At 35.4% G+C, this 17,670-nt stretch overlaps 3 protein-coding genes across 4 annotated transcripts in view; 2 read left to right on the top strand and 1 right to left on the bottom strand.

The window, feature by feature from the left end:
* Positions 1-685: 685 nt before the first annotated feature.
* LOC106719772 lies at positions 686-2,605 on the bottom strand. The gene has a single exon (XM_014514215.2). The coding sequence runs from the start codon at positions 2,603-2,605 to the stop codon at positions 686-688; it is 1,920 nt and encodes a 639-aa protein (XP_014369701.2).
* Positions 2,606-14,570: 11,965 nt separating this feature from the next.
* Positions 14,571-15,322, top strand: LOC106714943. The gene is made up of 2 exons (XM_014508074.2): positions 14,571-14,965; positions 15,198-15,322. The coding sequence occupies exon 1, from the start codon at positions 14,574-14,576 to the stop codon at positions 14,958-14,960; it is 387 nt and encodes a 128-aa protein (XP_014363560.2). The 5' UTR covers positions 14,571-14,573; the 3' UTR covers positions 14,961-14,965; positions 15,198-15,322.
* Positions 15,323-15,375: 53 nt separating this feature from the next.
* The window catches only part of LOC106714941 (cAMP-specific 3',5'-cyclic phosphodiesterase), a 90,406-nt gene continuing 88,111 nt past the window's right edge, over positions 15,376-17,670 (top strand). For both annotated transcript variants that reach the window (XM_014508068.2, XM_014508067.2), the window contains exon 1: positions 15,376-16,104. In XM_014508068.2, the coding sequence (XP_014363554.2) occupies positions 15,386-16,104 (719 nt within the window). In that variant the 5' untranslated portion in view covers positions 15,376-15,385. The remainder of the gene's footprint in view (positions 16,105-17,670) is intronic.

The following is a 17,670-nucleotide window of genomic DNA, read 5'->3' as shown; positions in this document are numbered from 1 at the left end:
TTCTTAAGACACCACCGTTTTGTAATTCTACTCGCTTCATTGCCTGAAATGGAAGTAGACTGACTCAACATGATATCAAAAAAGATGTATCGGTGATCCGATAAGGACACTAATTCTTCAGCAACACGCCAATTCGATAACAATCGCATTGCGGAAGGGGATGCCCATGTAAGGTCTACGACCGATTCACCTTGCCAGCGAACGCATGTGCTAACAGAGCCCTGATTTATCAATCTAAGATCTAAGCCGGCTGCCCAGTCCATTAAAACCCTCCCCTTAGCGTCATTTCGGCGATTCCCCCAGGCCCTAGCGTGCGCATTGAAGTCACCCAGTATAATAACTGGACGAGGGTGGCACGTTCTAACGCAATCCGCCAGTCTATCCAAGTACACCTCATATTCGGCGAGGGACTTATTAGGAGATATGTAACATCCCACAATAGCTACAGGGCCCCATTGGACAGCAACAAACCCTACGCCCTTAATTAAAAGGGTGCTCGTCGGAACAAATTCTCCGCCACTCCAGTATATGGCCACGGTGTTAGTGCTATCCCCAACCCATCGGGGATTGTCCGGAATAAAGTATGGCTCCGCCACTACTGAGAGGACAACCTGTCTCTCCGCAATGGTTTGCATTAACATTTGCTGCGCACTGCGGCAGTGATTTAGGTTGCCCTGGAGTACTTTTAGTGGGGTGAAGGATATGCTTCCATAGCCTCCACTCCCGCGCTTGGGCTCGGCGTTGTTATACCATCTGCTGTCGAGCTTTGGGTCGGAGCCGCCACATGTACTGTGTCTTCAACATCACACAGTTTTTGTCCTTTTGTAAGGCGTTTATCTGCTAATGTACCGCACCGCTTGCCATAGCGGTGGTCTGAGGGTCTTCCTAAATCGGAACACAATGGACATTTGAGTTTAGTTGTTGTGCACTCTTTTGCCTTGTGACCTGTCTCTCCACAAGCGTAACATCGTCCACTTCGGTTTGCTTGATTCTGACACTTGCTGCCTACATGACCTTTTTCCAAACATCTAAAGCAGTGCAAGGGCCTGGGTTCTAGAGCTTCTACTCGCACAGATCCCCAACCCACACGTATCCTTCCGGCTGTCGCTAGCTCTCGCACAGCTTTAATTGGGCATCGCAGCCAGCAAGTCCCCATGGTCAAGGGCGTACGGCGAATATCTCCGACTTTAATGTCGTCCACTAGGCACCCTCCCGCTTCTGCCACTGCCTTTGCAACCTCCCGTGGACTTATGGAATCATCAAGGTCTTTTATTCGAATATCTCCCATTTTGTTCGGGCGATTAATTCTGATGTTAGTATCAGAAAAGATCTCGCGCATTTTTTCCGCCAATTTGTCCGCCTTCTGTGTGCAATCGGCGCCGTTGATTTCCATAAGAAGACCGCCAGTCAAAGCCCGCTTTTGTCGAAGAGACTCAATGCCGATATCGGACAGTCGGATTTTACTCTTCGCCAACTCCATTATCTTAGCGTAAGTGAGCGATGAACCCTCTGGTAGAGTCACCGTTACAGCAGCGGAGGTGGGGACTCGTGTTACGTTATTTGTTCTACGCTTTTGTGGAACCAGTGCCGACTTTGACTGATTTGCCTTTTTGGTCACAGTAGCCCACGTTTCGTCACCTGCATGTGGCACCTCATCCGGCTGAACAAACTTTACCGGCGGTAAGTCTGCTACAGGTGGATGCAAAGGCCTTTTTCCTCTTCCCGACCGCGATTGCGGTCCTCCTTTCTTTGTTTGGTTCCATTTCTCTTGTGATTTGGGAATGTTAGATTCCTTGTTACCATTGGAGCACTTGCCTGCACTTAATGGTGGCCTGATGGCTCTGTCGGGAAACAATTTTGCTTCAAATTCCATGAGTTTTGTCTCAATTAAATCTTTGATACGCTCCATCAACTCGGTGCCTCCCGTTGAGGGTGCTACGTTAGATATATGGGGTGACGTTTCGACAACATTTCTCGCATCGCCAATAATACTTGAGCTCTCACGAAGGAATTTAATCTCTTCTGTGAGTTTCTCCAATTTCGAAGTCAAGCTGGAAACTTGGGACCGCAACTCAGCGTTCTCTTTCTCCAGTCTTTCAACATTTGTGTCAGTAGCTGATCTTCGCGTGTTTTTCCTCGGTCTAGTGTTTATTGTTTTGGGTTTACTGAGTAAGTCTTCCTCTGTTTCCGTGTTTGCTTTTTCCGTCTCCAGGTCGGAAGCCGGTAGAGCTAGGAATTTCGCGGCAACCAGCTCAGTATCTGCAGTTCTGGACTTCCGCTTTCCTCTTGTCGTCAAATCTGGGTTAATTAAGGCAGCTGACATTACTGAGACATCAGATGCCTCGCTCCCGCTCTCACCAGTATACATACTCGTCGTGTAAGAGCGAGTACATCGCCCTCGTCTACCTCGTGCTGGGGTCTTTTTACTCCCAGACATGATCACGTGGTCCCTTGAAGGACCCGCGGTCGACACATCTGCGCCGCCGCGATGTAGAGGCGTGCCTCCCCCAGATACGATGAGGCAGCCCGGGCTAGGCCCGGGGGTGGATTCCACGGCGTGGCCGTTACCACCCTGGGGTATTTGATTTTGCGACTCTACTTCCATTTTTTGCCTTTGGAGGGTTTGGTCCCTGATCGCGCTAGTGACCGGGTTCCCCCCCGGCCATTCATCCCCTCGGCACGCGAGACCTTGAGATTGGTGTTATTTTTTATAGAGGTTTTCTTCCTCGTAGCCCTGGTGAACTCCAACACAGGGCCCCCGATTCTATAGCTTTCGGTTTGCCCGGCGTCAGCTAGGCCGAGTGCACTTGGCACAGCACCGCGCGAGATCCTCCCATGTTTCTTCTCTGATAGAAGAAATCTAGAAGCTCTCTTACACTTAAGCCCAACTCATGGGCATACGCCTTGGCCGTTTCTCAGTCCCTAGAAGACTGATGGTACGCCCCAAACCCAGCCAGTTTTGGTCCGCGCCGGTTACCCGATACCACCCATACAGGGTGGCGTTCCCCTATCCGCCACCTGGGGACGCGCCCGAAAGGAGGACTGGCGACTCCTACGGGTCACGGTCCAACACCTAGCGGCGGTTGAATCAAATTTATTTCATACAGACTTCGTTGCGCTCGCGTCAGGAATGCAACTTTTTGCTGCATAAATTTATGCTTCCTACCACGCTCAATTTTTACTGCGCGCTTTTCACACTGAAACAAAGGATCAAAATATATGTTCATTAAAATGTATGTAGCGGTCATAAAAAGCGATGTAAAATTAAATCACGAAGCTTTCCGTCGTTATGAACCGACAATTACTTAACTTTATATTTTTATTAATTAAATTTTCAATTTTAATAAATCGACTGACGTAAAAGTAAAATGATGTGATAACAAGATAAAGCAAATAAAATCAACGAATATACTTATACTTAATTTTCATACATATCTGTTACGAGTGCTTAATTTTATTGTATTATATATATTATAGCCTCGCCTTAAAATGTGTAAATCATTTATATCATAGCTACATATGAGTGTCAATATTCACTTTACATTTTCTAACAGTTGATAGTTTAACTACTAAAGCTTTACTTAGTCCTTTAAGTGATCTGCGACCACAGTTGGGAAGCACCTACACTGACGGTACGGTATGCGGTTAGATGGTTTCCTTGGAACTTCAACAACTATCTATGCAAATAACTTACTAAACAAAGATGATCATATTGTTTATGTTAGTAATAATAGTTATAATAAATAATTGCGTCGTAGGTTTGGAAATACAAAGCCTACGTTTCGTAATTATACTTGTTTAATTCCTACAACCATAGATTTAATTACTCGTACTACGGGTACTAACAACGTTTTTTCCACTATTTTGTGTTTTTACAAAAAATCGAGGATAAAGTTGATTCGTTATAAATTTTTATAAAAATACTTTTAATAAACTAAGAAGTGATGGAATAAAAAATACAGTTATAATTGATTTACAGTTTTAATAGTTTTTTTTAAACAACTGTTAAAAATGTTATGTATGTACGGTAATTTGTTTCAATGTACTATGTAGTATATAACACTTACTGTCAATCCGTGCAACGTAATTCATATAAGCTTGGATTAATTTGTTGTCCGAATGATTAAATTCGGATAAATACAAGATTATATTTGTGATTGCTGTTTAATTAAATTACGCGGTTTATAATCAATACAAATATAAATTTCATGCAACTGCAGAACATACTGTTTAACTAGTTTCTCAGCCCGACTTTTGTTAATAGAATATTTGCTAAAATGTTTGATTTATTTCTATTGTCTGCTTATTCTTCGACAATTTTATTAATTGATTAATTGCATAAATATTTACGTGAAATAGTTTTTTTTTTTTTTCGGTAGACACCAAGTAAAGTTTTTTATAGTTTACTGTCCGCGTGGTAGTTTACATTACTTTAAAAATAATAATTCAAGAAATAGATTAGTTCACGCTTCAACGTCAAATGCCGTGATTGATGAGCATTACCAGCTCTAGGGACCAAAGTTGCGCTTGCGTGTAACGTGTTAGAATACGGAAATAATATTTACTATTTATAGAATTAGTAGCTGTCGCCCGCGACTCCGTCCGCGCGGAATTAAAAAACAAAAAATAATAAGTAACCTATGTATTCTTCCAGACTATGTTTTACATCTGTGCCAAATTTCATCAAAATCCGTTGAGCCGTTCCGAAGATACCTTCAAACATCCATCTATCCATTCATCTAAACTTTCGCATTTAAACTTTCGCATTTACAATATTAGTATGATTCAATTACTCTCTTTTTACAATTTTATTTTAATTTAGTACTTAAAGCAGAACAAATCTTTTATTTACGTATTAAAGTATCTTTTCACATAGAAATATATTTTATTATAAAAAGGGAACTTTATAATATATTTCTTTATTGAAAAGCGTACCATAAGCCTTTCAAAGTAGACAATGAAATATATCCGATGCAAGTCCTAGAATGCACTGAGCAAATAACGCAATGAAGAATGGAATGATTCGATAAACGGAAACGGTTTAGAATAGATTTTATGTATATATTGTACGTGTTTATTTATCTTACTAATATTATAAATGCGAATGTTTAGATGGATGGATGGATGGCGGCTGTATCGATTTTGCGAATCGAAATTTGGAATGGATGTTGAACATAGTCTGGAAGAACACATAGGTAATACTAATTAAGTTTTTTTTATTTCGCGCGAACGGGGTCGCGGGCGACAACTATATTAGTTTGTTGTAATTATGGTTTATTGCTTAATATTTGTTAGAATAGAAACGTGAGTAATTGCTTCGTCTAATGTTGATTAACAAATATATACCTAGTTCAAAGAATACTTGTTACTACCATGGCATTTGGCATTTTTATTTAAGCCTATAATGATAGTGATATAAAGAATTTTGAGTGATAATTTTAGGAATTTGTAGTTTTTAATTTTAGACATGATTTGAAATCATGAAAGTTTTTTTAAATGATTGTAAATAAGTGAATAGTTCCGAACCTATGAATTAGGTAGCCATAAAAACAACACCTACAAAATACTCGTAAAACCAATATCAAATACCATAACATTTATCTAGTACTAAACGCATTCATCGAGTTCTTTTGTTTCCTACAGCCGGGTTATCGCTCGACGCACGCGACAGTACTCTTTATTAATAGCTCAGGGAGTGCAAGTTTATTTCCAACGATTTAAACCCGTTTCATATGGAAGCATCCCCCGTGTACCGGACGTACAGCACGTACAAATTACCATATACTACATGCTTGAAAGGAAGCAAGCAATCGCATTTGTTCCGTTTAATTGGGTTTTAGTTAGTCGACAGGATTGCTTTAAAGATTAAGTACGGGGACTCTAACTATAACGTATAGGGTTCAGAGTTCAATTAAGAATTCTCAATTCTACAGATAATTAAAATGACTTTTATTTCTTTTGTTCTTATAATCCTTTCTAAATTATGACCATTCATATATATCATTATGTTTTTAACGATATCAAGATTTCTTTTTATTAAAATTAAGTTTAAATTACTAATTTAAATTGAAAATGGACTAATTAATTTTCAGGTCTAGTACTCCTAATTTAATTAAGAATTATTCTGTAATTGAACGCCATTGAATAATAATTCTCTAATAACGATAAAGGTCACGCCGCGTTTCCAGGTTCCAGAAGTGTCAAACATTAATCAACTGACTCAACTTTTGACCTTTTAATTTTTACTATCCATTAAATTAATCGCCATCGTGATGAGACCATAAACAATCATCTATTTCATATATTAAACGTCGAGCAACATCGCTCTTTTATTAAATTTGACGTTGAAGTCTTTGAAACAGATGGGTTTCATAACATTTTTATATTTTTGCTACAGAACAAGTAGTTCGTGCTATTATTCACAGTGATTTAGTATTATTTCCCAAATTCTGACGAATTTGGTAAGCGTTAGGACTACAAAAAAGACTTACGACGTAGTCCTTGTGAAACATATTCATAGTTCCTAAAGCAATTGAACAGTATATATAATACAATGTATATTGTTGCGGCATTGGACTTTGACCTGATATTGAAATAAAATTATTAAATAAAATATTCGATACAATCATGATAATGAGTTGGTAAAGGTCATGGAGCAATGTAACATTTCTGTAAATTATATGGCAAGAAACTCATTTTATGGACCCGTAACAAAACTTCCATCATACCATTCCTAACTACAAATTGTGGCAAGCACGCTATGTCTAACCTTGTACGTTGATATTATCCGTACTGAAAATCATTATATTAATAGACGACGAACAGATAAATTGATACAGTTAAAGTTAATGTGGAGAAGAAATGTGTAAATATATATTTTAATTAATAAACAAAAATATTTGATTATGAATTAGACTTTTGTTGTCGGAGGCCAAGGCCCACTTCAGATTATTGCGTCATCCTAGTTAGTTAGATTTATTTATTATGAATTATGGTCGAAATTCCAAGGACCGAGTAGTCTTCATAATTCAATAGATAAAGTTAAAGAATAATATAGCATGCAAATACGAGAAACGCTGGAATCTTCGCAAATTAATACGAGCGCGCTGGTTTCATATTTCAATAGGAATTCTAACATAGATTTTATATATGCAGCTGCTTTATTATAACTGGAGGAAATAGGAAATAAAATAAGCACGTAACTAAAGAAAAGATGACAGGCATATTATCTTGTATTCATGTAAAATTTAAAATAAAAAACAGTTCCTTTTTGAGTTTGTTTATTTTAAATACTGATAGTCGTAATTATTTTTTTAAATATCAGTTTTAAAGTATTCAGTTGTGTATTTAAAATGTGACTCATCATTTTATTATCTTTTCAACAAATAACCTATGTAGTATGTGTCCTTTATACGTAATTGCAACACGAAAAGTGTGCAAAAATAATGGCACAAGTGGTCACGTTTTTTGGCACTTAAATTTTACTACTTCCACTATTACCCGCGTTATCTTTATAACTGTTATTTAATGTGCATGTTTAACCGGAAATATCGCGTAACTGATATATAATAGTAAAGGAATGTACAAAGTTGTAGCTTCGAGTAATTTGTATGTCAATTATAGTCTAAGCGTAATCTAACAATGGTAGAAAATCTTAATTCCAGCATATTAAAGACATATGAAGTACATATAAATAGGTTTATTCCGCTATATTGCCACATAAGATGGGAGTCTTAATGTCTATTAAAAACAAATGTCATTAATCGGTACTTAAAATTAACGATTATTAAATTAATCAGCATAGGAAAAAATACTCTATTCGCCTGCGTACATCTAAATTATTATTTAGAACCATTATCATGTCTACCTCGTTTAAACTTTAAATTGAATACATGTACATGTGGATAATGAAAGCTGAAATACCTCGGGGCCGCGCCGATAGGCATCATTTGCGGAACGAACACCATCGCGTGTTGCATTACTGCATTTTCCTAGCAATAGTTTTTACTCTACAATACGAGGCTCCTGAACTAACGTAAGGTCACGTTACGTAAATAAATCTAAGCTTAACCGCCGCGGCGGCGCGCTGAAATCACCGCCCCTTGTAATTGATGTACTGCTAGATAATATCTATTGATAGAATATTTTTAGACTACGGTTATTGTACGAATTTTTTCCTCGAATTACTTCATTGATTTTTAGATAAAGTAAATTAGGTAGTCTTTATAGTTTTAACTTTATTATCCTTGCATTCTTCGAAAGTATGTAAAAAGCTTTGAATCAGTTATTTCTTTTCTTGGTAGAATTGATTTAAATCGATTAATTCAGCCCTCACCTGGCTGGCTATTAGTTAGCCACCTCGTCAAGTATCAAGGTTTTTAGTTAATAGAATCAGAAGCAATTTGCGAAAATTGCAACACTTGCGCTAAAATGAACATTCATTAATACCGGGTGGGGAAAACTAATTAAAAAGCTAACGTAAAAAATGTATGGTTAATTTAAACAATTGTATTTTAAATTTGTAAAGAAATGATAAATTCAATTAAAAATCAATTTCGCATTAAAAATTGTGCAATGGTTAGTTCATATTTTAATTCAGGTATAAAAGCTAGCATTTATTCCGCGCGTCATATTAAAGAGTTGTTTATATACTAAGTCTGTATGTACACTTATTTCTACTTCAACGTAACATTTCACTGACGTAAATCCGTCCGGAAAGCGTCGTGTAATGGTTTGGGTAGGGTCTGGAAAACTTTCTTCGGCTTTATTATTCAAATATTTCCGTTGGTTCGAACCGTTTACTTTGGATCCATTTTTGCGTGAACATTAATGTATGTCTAAATTACTAAAGCCTAAACATGTTATTGGAAAGATTTTAAAGAAAGTAACAGAAAAAAATTAACATAAATGGTGAGTATTAAATTTAAATCAAGATTTATTTCGAACTAGCTTTTACCCGCGACTCCGTCCGCGCGGAATAAAAAAAATAGAAAACGGGGTAAAAATTATCCTATGTCCGTTTCCTGGATCTAAGCTACCTGCCCACCAATTTTCAGTCAAATCGATTCAGCCGTTCTTGATTTATAAATAGTGTAACTAACACGACCTTCTTATATATAACTAGCTTTTTCCCGCGACTCCGTCCGCGCGGAATAAAAAAAAAAAAAAAAGAAAAGAAAACGGGGTAAAAATTATCCTATGTCCTATTCCTGGTTCTAAGCTACCTGCCCACCAATTTTCAGTCAAATCGATTCAGCCGTTCTTGAGTTATAAATGGTGTAACTAACACAACTTTCTTTTATCTTATATATAATATACTAGCTTTTACCCGCGACTCCGTCCGCGCGGAATAAAAAATAGAAAACGGGGTAAAAATTATCCTATGTCCTTTTCCTGGTTCTAAGCTACCTGCCCACCAATTTTCAGTCAAATCGATTCAGCCGTTCTTGAGTTATAAATAGTGTAACTAACACGACTTTCTTTTATATATATAGATATATAGATATCTGTAACGTGCAACGAAAGTAATGTAGTAGTTGTGCAATTTATCTTATTTAATAATGAAATAGCTCCGATTTCTTTATTAAAATTGTCCAAGAAACAACTTAATTCGACATTTTCATTGTTTAGTTTTTTTTAAAGATTTAATGTCGTTTTCATTAAAACTTTAAAAGTCATACTAGGTATATAAATTTGTAAATATATTGATGCTTTGAAATTATTAACAATCCTATTGTAATTTGTAACAAAATGTTGTAACAAATTTGTAATTTAAAACATTCTTGAACCCGATCTTGTAGTTTAGTAATTAATTTTCAAACGAATTATAAAAAATAATGGTGAAATTATTCTTCATATTAAATTGAGAAGCCTCCAAGGCATTTTAGCGGTTATTTCACATGTCAAGAACATTCTTCGGGCAGAAACTAAGGGCGTTTATAAAAAAGAAATTACGTTAAGAAATAAAAAAAATAACTAAAACGTGTTGTACTGTAATTTATAAAATCTAATTTCAATTACATGATTTAAATTTGAAAACAAATTCTTATCAAAATGTTTGGTTACATTGTAGTCAATAGATAAACTAGGTAAACTATTAATTCTCTATTTTTTGAGGTGGTATTACGTGTCAATTTTCCAACTACAAAATAATCACTACTTAAACTTTACCTCAAACTTATTGTATTCTTTTTTTTGCTTAAGATTGATACAATTATAAGCTAATGAATATACCGTAGTTAGTTCAATAACTGTGACTTTGAAATTTAAAGGTAAAGTGCTAAAGCGCAACAAAGAAACCAGTGTAGTTTAGTAGATATACATTTTTTAAATTTCATAATCTCTTTTCATAGTGAATTGAAAACATATTTTTTCGTTAAAATAACCATAGATATATATTCATTTTGAACACATTTCAATTATGAGTGAAAGGTACCCAGACAGCCTGTGATAAAAGACACATCAACAGAGCTAATTGACTGTTAAAAGTTTTACGGCCAATAGGGTATGCCCACATACCGTTAAATGTGGTAAACGAACATCAAGCTATGAAATAAATATCCATGTAGCGTTGTAAATATCATCAATATGATTCATGACGTAATAGCCGGCGGGTGACGTAACGAAGCAAATAACTAATTTGTGGATTACGGCTCTCCTTGATTAATGAGTCCGTAAAGAAAAAATCATTAATCTTGTATCATATTGCTCGAACGCTTTTTAGACATTTAAAGAGAAATCTATTTTACCAAATAATTCCTTTTTATAAATAAGGTTATTAGAACTGTAAATAAAAATGATTTATCGACTTCCCTATGAACTGACGTTAAAAAACTCAAAAGTAATTACTTAATTTTAAGTTTCACTTTTTTATTATTTTACTATTTATTTTATATACAACAGTAAATAAGGTATGCTAAGTAAGATATCTCAAAGGTTTCTATCACATAGCCCGGGGCGTTGTCCTCTTTGTGCGACGTCTGAGTACCCGGGAAGACCTTTAAATGTATCCGGTCTCTACAACTTATGTTGTCGCTAATACCTCTGTATCTATTGTGTGCTTTTAATGCGATTTATAAAACTTTTATACACTTTTACGAAAGTATTGTGTCCGGTGAAACTTTCCCCTTAGTATTATAGTAAGTCCATGGTTTATGCATCTTAGGTGGGTTTGTTTAGTGTTTACATACACGCTTATATTCTAAATATTAAAGTTTGACACGAAAAATTAGATTTTTTGAGCAACAAATATACGTTTTGGCAATTGGTAATAAAGTCGCGGATGCTAAATCACATCCCAACATCGCCGTTGCATACGGTCTTGGGTTGCGTTATTACTTTAAAATAAAGTTAAATAATGACAAATACAACTAGTAAATAAATACATATTATATTTATACTCGTAATTAGCGAACGTTAACTAACGACGTAATTAACGACTCCTTACAAATTTATACTTCTAAGGTCTGAAAAGGGGAAGGTAGAAGTTTGTATAGAGATTTTGTTTCTACAGTAGAATTACTAGAAAATAAAAAATAGAAGAAGAAGATTAAAGAAGAAAATTAAAACAAATTAAGAAAATAAAAGTTTCCTGCAAATGTCTAAATAGGAGTGGAAAATTATTTTGGACCCTTAAATTCTTCGCGGACGAAGCCACGGGAAATCATAATAGAATAAATAACGTTTGCTTGTGTTTAGAAATTGATTAAATTTGTTTGCCTTAGTATATATTGCTTTGACCCGACCACTGACACCAGGTCACGAAAGCCTTGATGTCAGTCATTTGCTTATCTTTTGTAAATAATTGAAGGCGTAGGGGGTAATAATAGAATATTCTAAAACTATGTAATACTAGTCTTTCACACCGGATTTTGCCTGAGTCTATTTATAACAACAGTACAACAAAGGTGAATTTTACACAACTTGTAATTTATTTTATGGTGTTAAAACATAACGTTTTTTTGTAGTCATATTTTCCTGCCAAAAAACGTTTTAAAAATTGTTATCTGAAAATTCGCTTTCTGTTGTGATTTGACGTAATATTTATCGCGATGTTGTGAAATGTTAAGTGTTTTTGTACCACTTAGTGTATTATTATTTAGAAACCGTTTAACAAATTGAGTTATAGTTTGTATATAAAAACTAGAAATTTATTAGTTTTTATAGTGGCTTCCAACGTCATCTCTCGATAGAACCGATTAACAAGTTTATTTTTTATACAGTTTCCGGAAAACATGATTCGCATTGATATCAGTGATGAACTGATTCAGAGTTTTGGCAACCGCTATTGAAATACTTGGTTTGTTTGTCACGCCATACGTATAGGAGACTCATCGGGACGTATTTCTCCCGTCCCTTGACGCATACGACTATTTTAAGACGTCCCGGTTCAATGCAACCATCGTGTTACCGCATCGTGAAATTAATATTTCATATCGTTTCCATACGTTGCTACTTATCCAAAGTATTTGTAATCAACTTTTTTCAATTCATTTGTTTCTAATTTAACCAATGTAAAGAGCAATTAAAAAAACATGATCTATTGTGGGCTATCGAATAACTTTTGTAGTACTCATTTTCATCCAAACTAATAAAAATAAATGTCGGATAGAGCTCAAGAATCGAATATTGATTTGAGCCCTTAGTCGCGATGTTATCTCATAGTTTCGTTTAAATTCATTCACACATTTCGTGCACTCAGATGTATGTTCACGTGTTGTGATTCATCGTAATAAACGTCATTCGATTTAATTTAAGCACACCAAGAAATTGATAATTAATTAGCACTTGTATCTTAAAATACACTGGTCTTACTTCCTTGGTTGCTCGCTTTTGGAGTTTAAAATTATACTGTGTTAGTTGTGTGTCTGAATACATATTGAAATCAGAAATAGTAAAGGTTTAATCCTCGTATAGTGCGTGTTATCTAGAATTTTTCATAACAAAACGTAGCTCAATATTTTCTTTCGACAGTCATGTACGTGGCTTTAGTTCTATTAACAAAACTAACAATTATTTTAGATTAGTCACTATTCTACGATAATAACGAATTGTTGAAGGATAATATTATGAAAACTATATGATTTTAAACTAGCTGTCGCCCGCGACTCCGTCCTCACGTAGTTAAAAAATAATTAGTATGTGTTAGGTCTATGTGCTCTTCCAGACTACATCTTTACCAAATTTCAGCGAGCTCCCTCTAGCAGTTCTGGTGATAAGTTCGAACAAACATACATCCATCAATACATCTATACGTTTCGCATTTTTGTTATTAGTAGATACATTTATATCAGTTTTAAAACGCATAAAAGAAATATATGGACATGCAACTACTCCGATTCCGAGATTTTCCGTAAGTTCAGATTAATAATTGCAATTAATAAATCCGGCATGGCAGCTGACTGTCCGTTTTGTTTCAAAGAAATGTGACCGCGAAACAACGTGAGCTCAGACGCTGCGCCCAAACTGCGCCCACGCAAAGCCCGCGCGGACAAAGCTACTTGATTCTCCGTTCAGTTCAGTACACGCGGGATCTCGAAACGGGAAACAACTCCACAATAAATACAGTGCTAGAATACAGAAGTTAAAGGAACACGCTTTTATTTTTAAATTCTTCAGGTACTTTTTTTAATTGTAATAACTTTTTTTCTTGTAACATTAAATAATCGTTTTGGAGCGTTTCTAAAACTATTTCCTTTGTTTTTATTTTCTTTTTTGTTATTGAATCTTGAATCGGAATATTTTAATTTATACTTATGCGCTAATTACAAATCGCATGTTATACGCTGGCTATATTTTGTTAAATGTACTTTCCGTGAATTCTAAACCCAAGAACTAATCCAAAGTCAGTAACCAAAAAGAAATATAAATTCTAAACCAAATTCAGTACGATTTCAAAATCGAATGTAATTGTTTAAAATTTATTAAATTATTGCACAATTTTTATAAAATATAATTTTTACATGTTGTTAACAGTTTTTAGTTTGCAACGAGAAATATCGAAATTTGTAGATAATATCTTCTTTACATCAAATAATAACAATTCAAATTTATAAGCAAACATAAATCCTAAAAGTATGACGTCATGTATGGTCGATAAATTGTGAAATTATTCCTACATTCTAGAATGTTCGAGTTCATAATAGATTTAGACCAATAGCCTAGACAGACTTGAACATTTGTCAATTCTGTTGAATTTTCTAGTCACGCGTACAACAATAGTTTCGATGTTTGTGTAGTTAGATTGACAAGAATGCGAGCGTCGCCGGGTGTTCGTCGAACTTACCCTGAATTTTTTCAGAGACGTAAATTTAAATACGGCCGCTGCTTTCCATGTCTGGCCGCGAGCCAACCGCCGCATTCGCTTCCATCAACTCTGACTTTTCATTTTACTTCTGCAACGTGTTGAATAATTCAAACGATTTTTTTTTTTATTTATCGATTGTTTTGAATAATTTTAATACAAAATTATTTTAAACGCTCACATGTTTTGAAAACATGCAATTTTAAATCTTATTGGCATAAGTGTTTGATTTTTAATTTCGCTTTTTTATCTTACGTATAAGTTATAATACATGTACAATTTTGTAGATAACACAAAAGTAAACAAGATGTCTGAAAGCAAGCAATTGGAAGCCGGTCAGCAGCTTGTTAAGAAGACAATGGACGAGTTGATACAACAGAAACAAACCACAGAAAAGGTTACCATTCAGGCGAGACAAGAGTTCCGCGAACACTTTGAACAGAGTTACGAAGAAGAGTTTGAAGAGGAAACTTTTATCGATCAGTTCGGAAATGAGACCACCAAGAGAGTGGAGTCGAGCAGCGAGAGCTCGGAGCACTCGAAGAGCGCCAACGTACAGGTGAAGGCGACCGGACTGAACGCCGAACAAGTAAAGGCCCTCACGGACTGCGCCAACGAGGCGGGTCAACTTGCGCTCGATTCCAAGTCCGCCAATTGAGCCATGTAATTAAAACATTTAATTAAACCTAATACCCCAATTACAATTAAATAATTTGGACCAAATTGCGCGAAACACAACCATGTTTTACTATTTAGATTAAAATACAATCATTTACGCTTGTTGTTCGAGATGTACTAATCCTTATATTCCTTAATATTCCTTTTCTCTTTCGCAACTGAAATATTTTACGTAAATACATAAATACTCTTTACTAATTAGACTAATTTGTTTCAGGTGTCGTTTTAAAGTGCGTGTGGTGGTCTCAAAGAGTTATAAAGACTGTGTCCAGTGTTCCTTTCTAAATGTTATCATAAATTTAAGTTTACTTTAATAAAATCAATAAATGTTTTAATCGAAAATGGTGTATTGAATTGGTGCAGTAAAGTCCAAGGTGTAATAGGTGACTCAGAAAAGAAACTAAAATGGAGGAGGAAGACGACGAGCGAAAAGTTCGTAGGCAAAAGCTGGCGGCTTTCACTTCCCTTAACGCACGCATCGTGCATTCCTCACTAGAGGAAGGATTCTTACGCCAGCAAGCGTCCTCTGAATCGGCCGACGCTAATACATCCAGTATTTCAACAGCTCAGTTCAGTGATAGGAGTTTCGTATCTAAAACGAGTACATTCTCCCGAAGCGGTACTTCTAGTTCGAGTCAAGAGGAATGTGAGGTGGCACAGACAACCATCACGAGTGGTCAGTACCTAGCAGCTGCGAGAGTGGAGACGGCTCGTTCGATGGAGAGCCTTCGCCCGAGCAAAGACACGTCTCCGGCACGGCCAGCGAGCTCCTGTACCACGGTACGGGTTCATCGTAGCTCGTTCTTAACCGCTAGTGAGCGGGATGTGCGGGAGTCCCGTGGTCTGCCGGCGCGGCGTGCGCTATCTGGCGAGGACATGGGAAATTCGGCGGAAAAGCGACGAGGGCTGTTCGCGAGCACCGAGCGCCGGGCTCTACAGCAGCTCAGCTTGCCGCCGCCTGAACGCCGCCTCACAATCCTCAGCCCGCACAGTCCCTTAGCAACGACTGAACTACAATGGCCTACACCACCTGGTATACGAGGTAGACGGAAGAAGGGCATGGTTCTGCCCAAACTAATATTACCACGCAGCGACTCTGACGGATCAGAAGTATTTTTTGAAAGGTGCATATCTTTTATGTATTATAATAAAAATAGTACAATGACTATATATATTATAGCCTTTATTTTTATGTCTACTAGGAATAATATAGATAGAAATAATTATTACTTTGAAAATACAGCGAGTACATAAATTTTCGACTGAAGTTTTCAAGATAAACATGTTTCGAATGCGATATACACACATATATACGAATACGTCATCAACAAAACGCTAACATCGTTTGTTTACTCTGTAGGAGTAGAATGTTTTATTTGTGCTGGAATTTGTACGTTGTTTTCACAAAATTATGAAAGTTTCGTTCATTTTAATTAAAATCGATCGTAAGTGAAATTTTTTATTCTTATTTACGAGTTATAATTGTATTTTAGATCGCTTTTTTATTTGATAAATTCTTCTCTCTTACAATTTTAGGATTGTAATTGACTACTCCTATAAAAACTAAAACGTTATCGTTCGTTTTATACTACATTACGCCACAGAGAAATTTTTTACAACATAAACTACACCAAAATTTAGAAAATTGTTTCTCTGCTCATTACAACTTATTAATTTATTCAGCAGAAATTTATCAAATATCATATCATTAAAACCATCATTTTCCTTATTATCATCATCGTCATTTTGAACCAATTAAAACTGTTTCCAGCATCACTGTAAAAGAAAATCATTATCCATAGATCATTCTCTTGCTGCAACTCTTGATCTTCTAATAATTTTATAATGTAGAAAATTATACCATTTGGCTTTTAGCAAAACAATGGAAACTAAAACAAAGGGATTAAACATTATGGATGGGAAACTAAATGTTAAGGTAGAACTTCTTTAGATAGCGTAACAATAGAAAATGATATTCGTAGGTACGTATACAATACGAGCACACGTGCAGAATGTTGGATGAAATCCAAATAAGTTCTGCTCTATCGGTCCCACACTGACTAGATGATAAAACATGTGCTGAATCATTAATGTTCTATTTATATTTAAACGATGCGGACAGGTAAACACAAATGTAACTAGGTATTCAATACTTTGCTACTTTATCTTATCTATGCTAGGAAATTAGTTTTGGCAGATGATATTTCTCTTTAAACATACATGAGTTACACTTTCTAGTATTTTTAAGTCTATTCAACTATATTCATAAATGACCGAAAATTAATTGTAAGTACATTATTAATTTATCCATTTTTTACCGTATGTCCAATTTAATCATTTTCTCATTTTTTCTCTTGCATATTTTTATGATAACTAAGAAATATAAACTCAAATTAAAAGGCTTTGAAACAAATCTTAAAAATTACTTGATATAATACAATTCACAAAGCAACAAAGGTTGTAATAATTATGTTAAAAGGAATACATAATAGCAAACGAGAGGAGACATTTTAAAATCTTTGTTTGCTTTGTAGAAAACTAAAGAAGCTAAAGAAAACTTTTCTATTCTTTTCTCTTTGTACTTTACTGATTGTATTTATGATATACTTACTTTAGAAATTCTAATTATAATTCTTAATTTATTCTTAGTAAGAAATGAAGTAAAAGTAAAAGGAAAAACAGGAAAATGG

The sequence above is a fragment of the Papilio machaon genome, chromosome 6 (genome assembly GCF_912999745.1).
Source record: "Papilio machaon chromosome 6, ilPapMach1.1, whole genome shotgun sequence".
Lineage (NCBI taxonomy): Eukaryota > Metazoa > Arthropoda > Insecta > Lepidoptera > Papilionidae > Papilio > Papilio machaon.
Note: the sequence above shows the minus strand (reverse complement) of the source record. Positions and strands in the feature narration are given on the sequence as shown.

Bases quoted from the DNA above. Each gene is read 5' to 3' on its own strand.
- LOC106719772 (XM_014514215.2), bottom strand. From the start codon at position 2,605: ATGGAAGTAGAGTCGCAAAATCAAATACCCCAGGGTGGTAACGGCCAC.
- LOC106714943 (XM_014508074.2), top strand. From the start codon at position 14,574: ATGTACAATTTTGTAGATAACACAAAAGTAAACAAGATGTCTGAAAGC.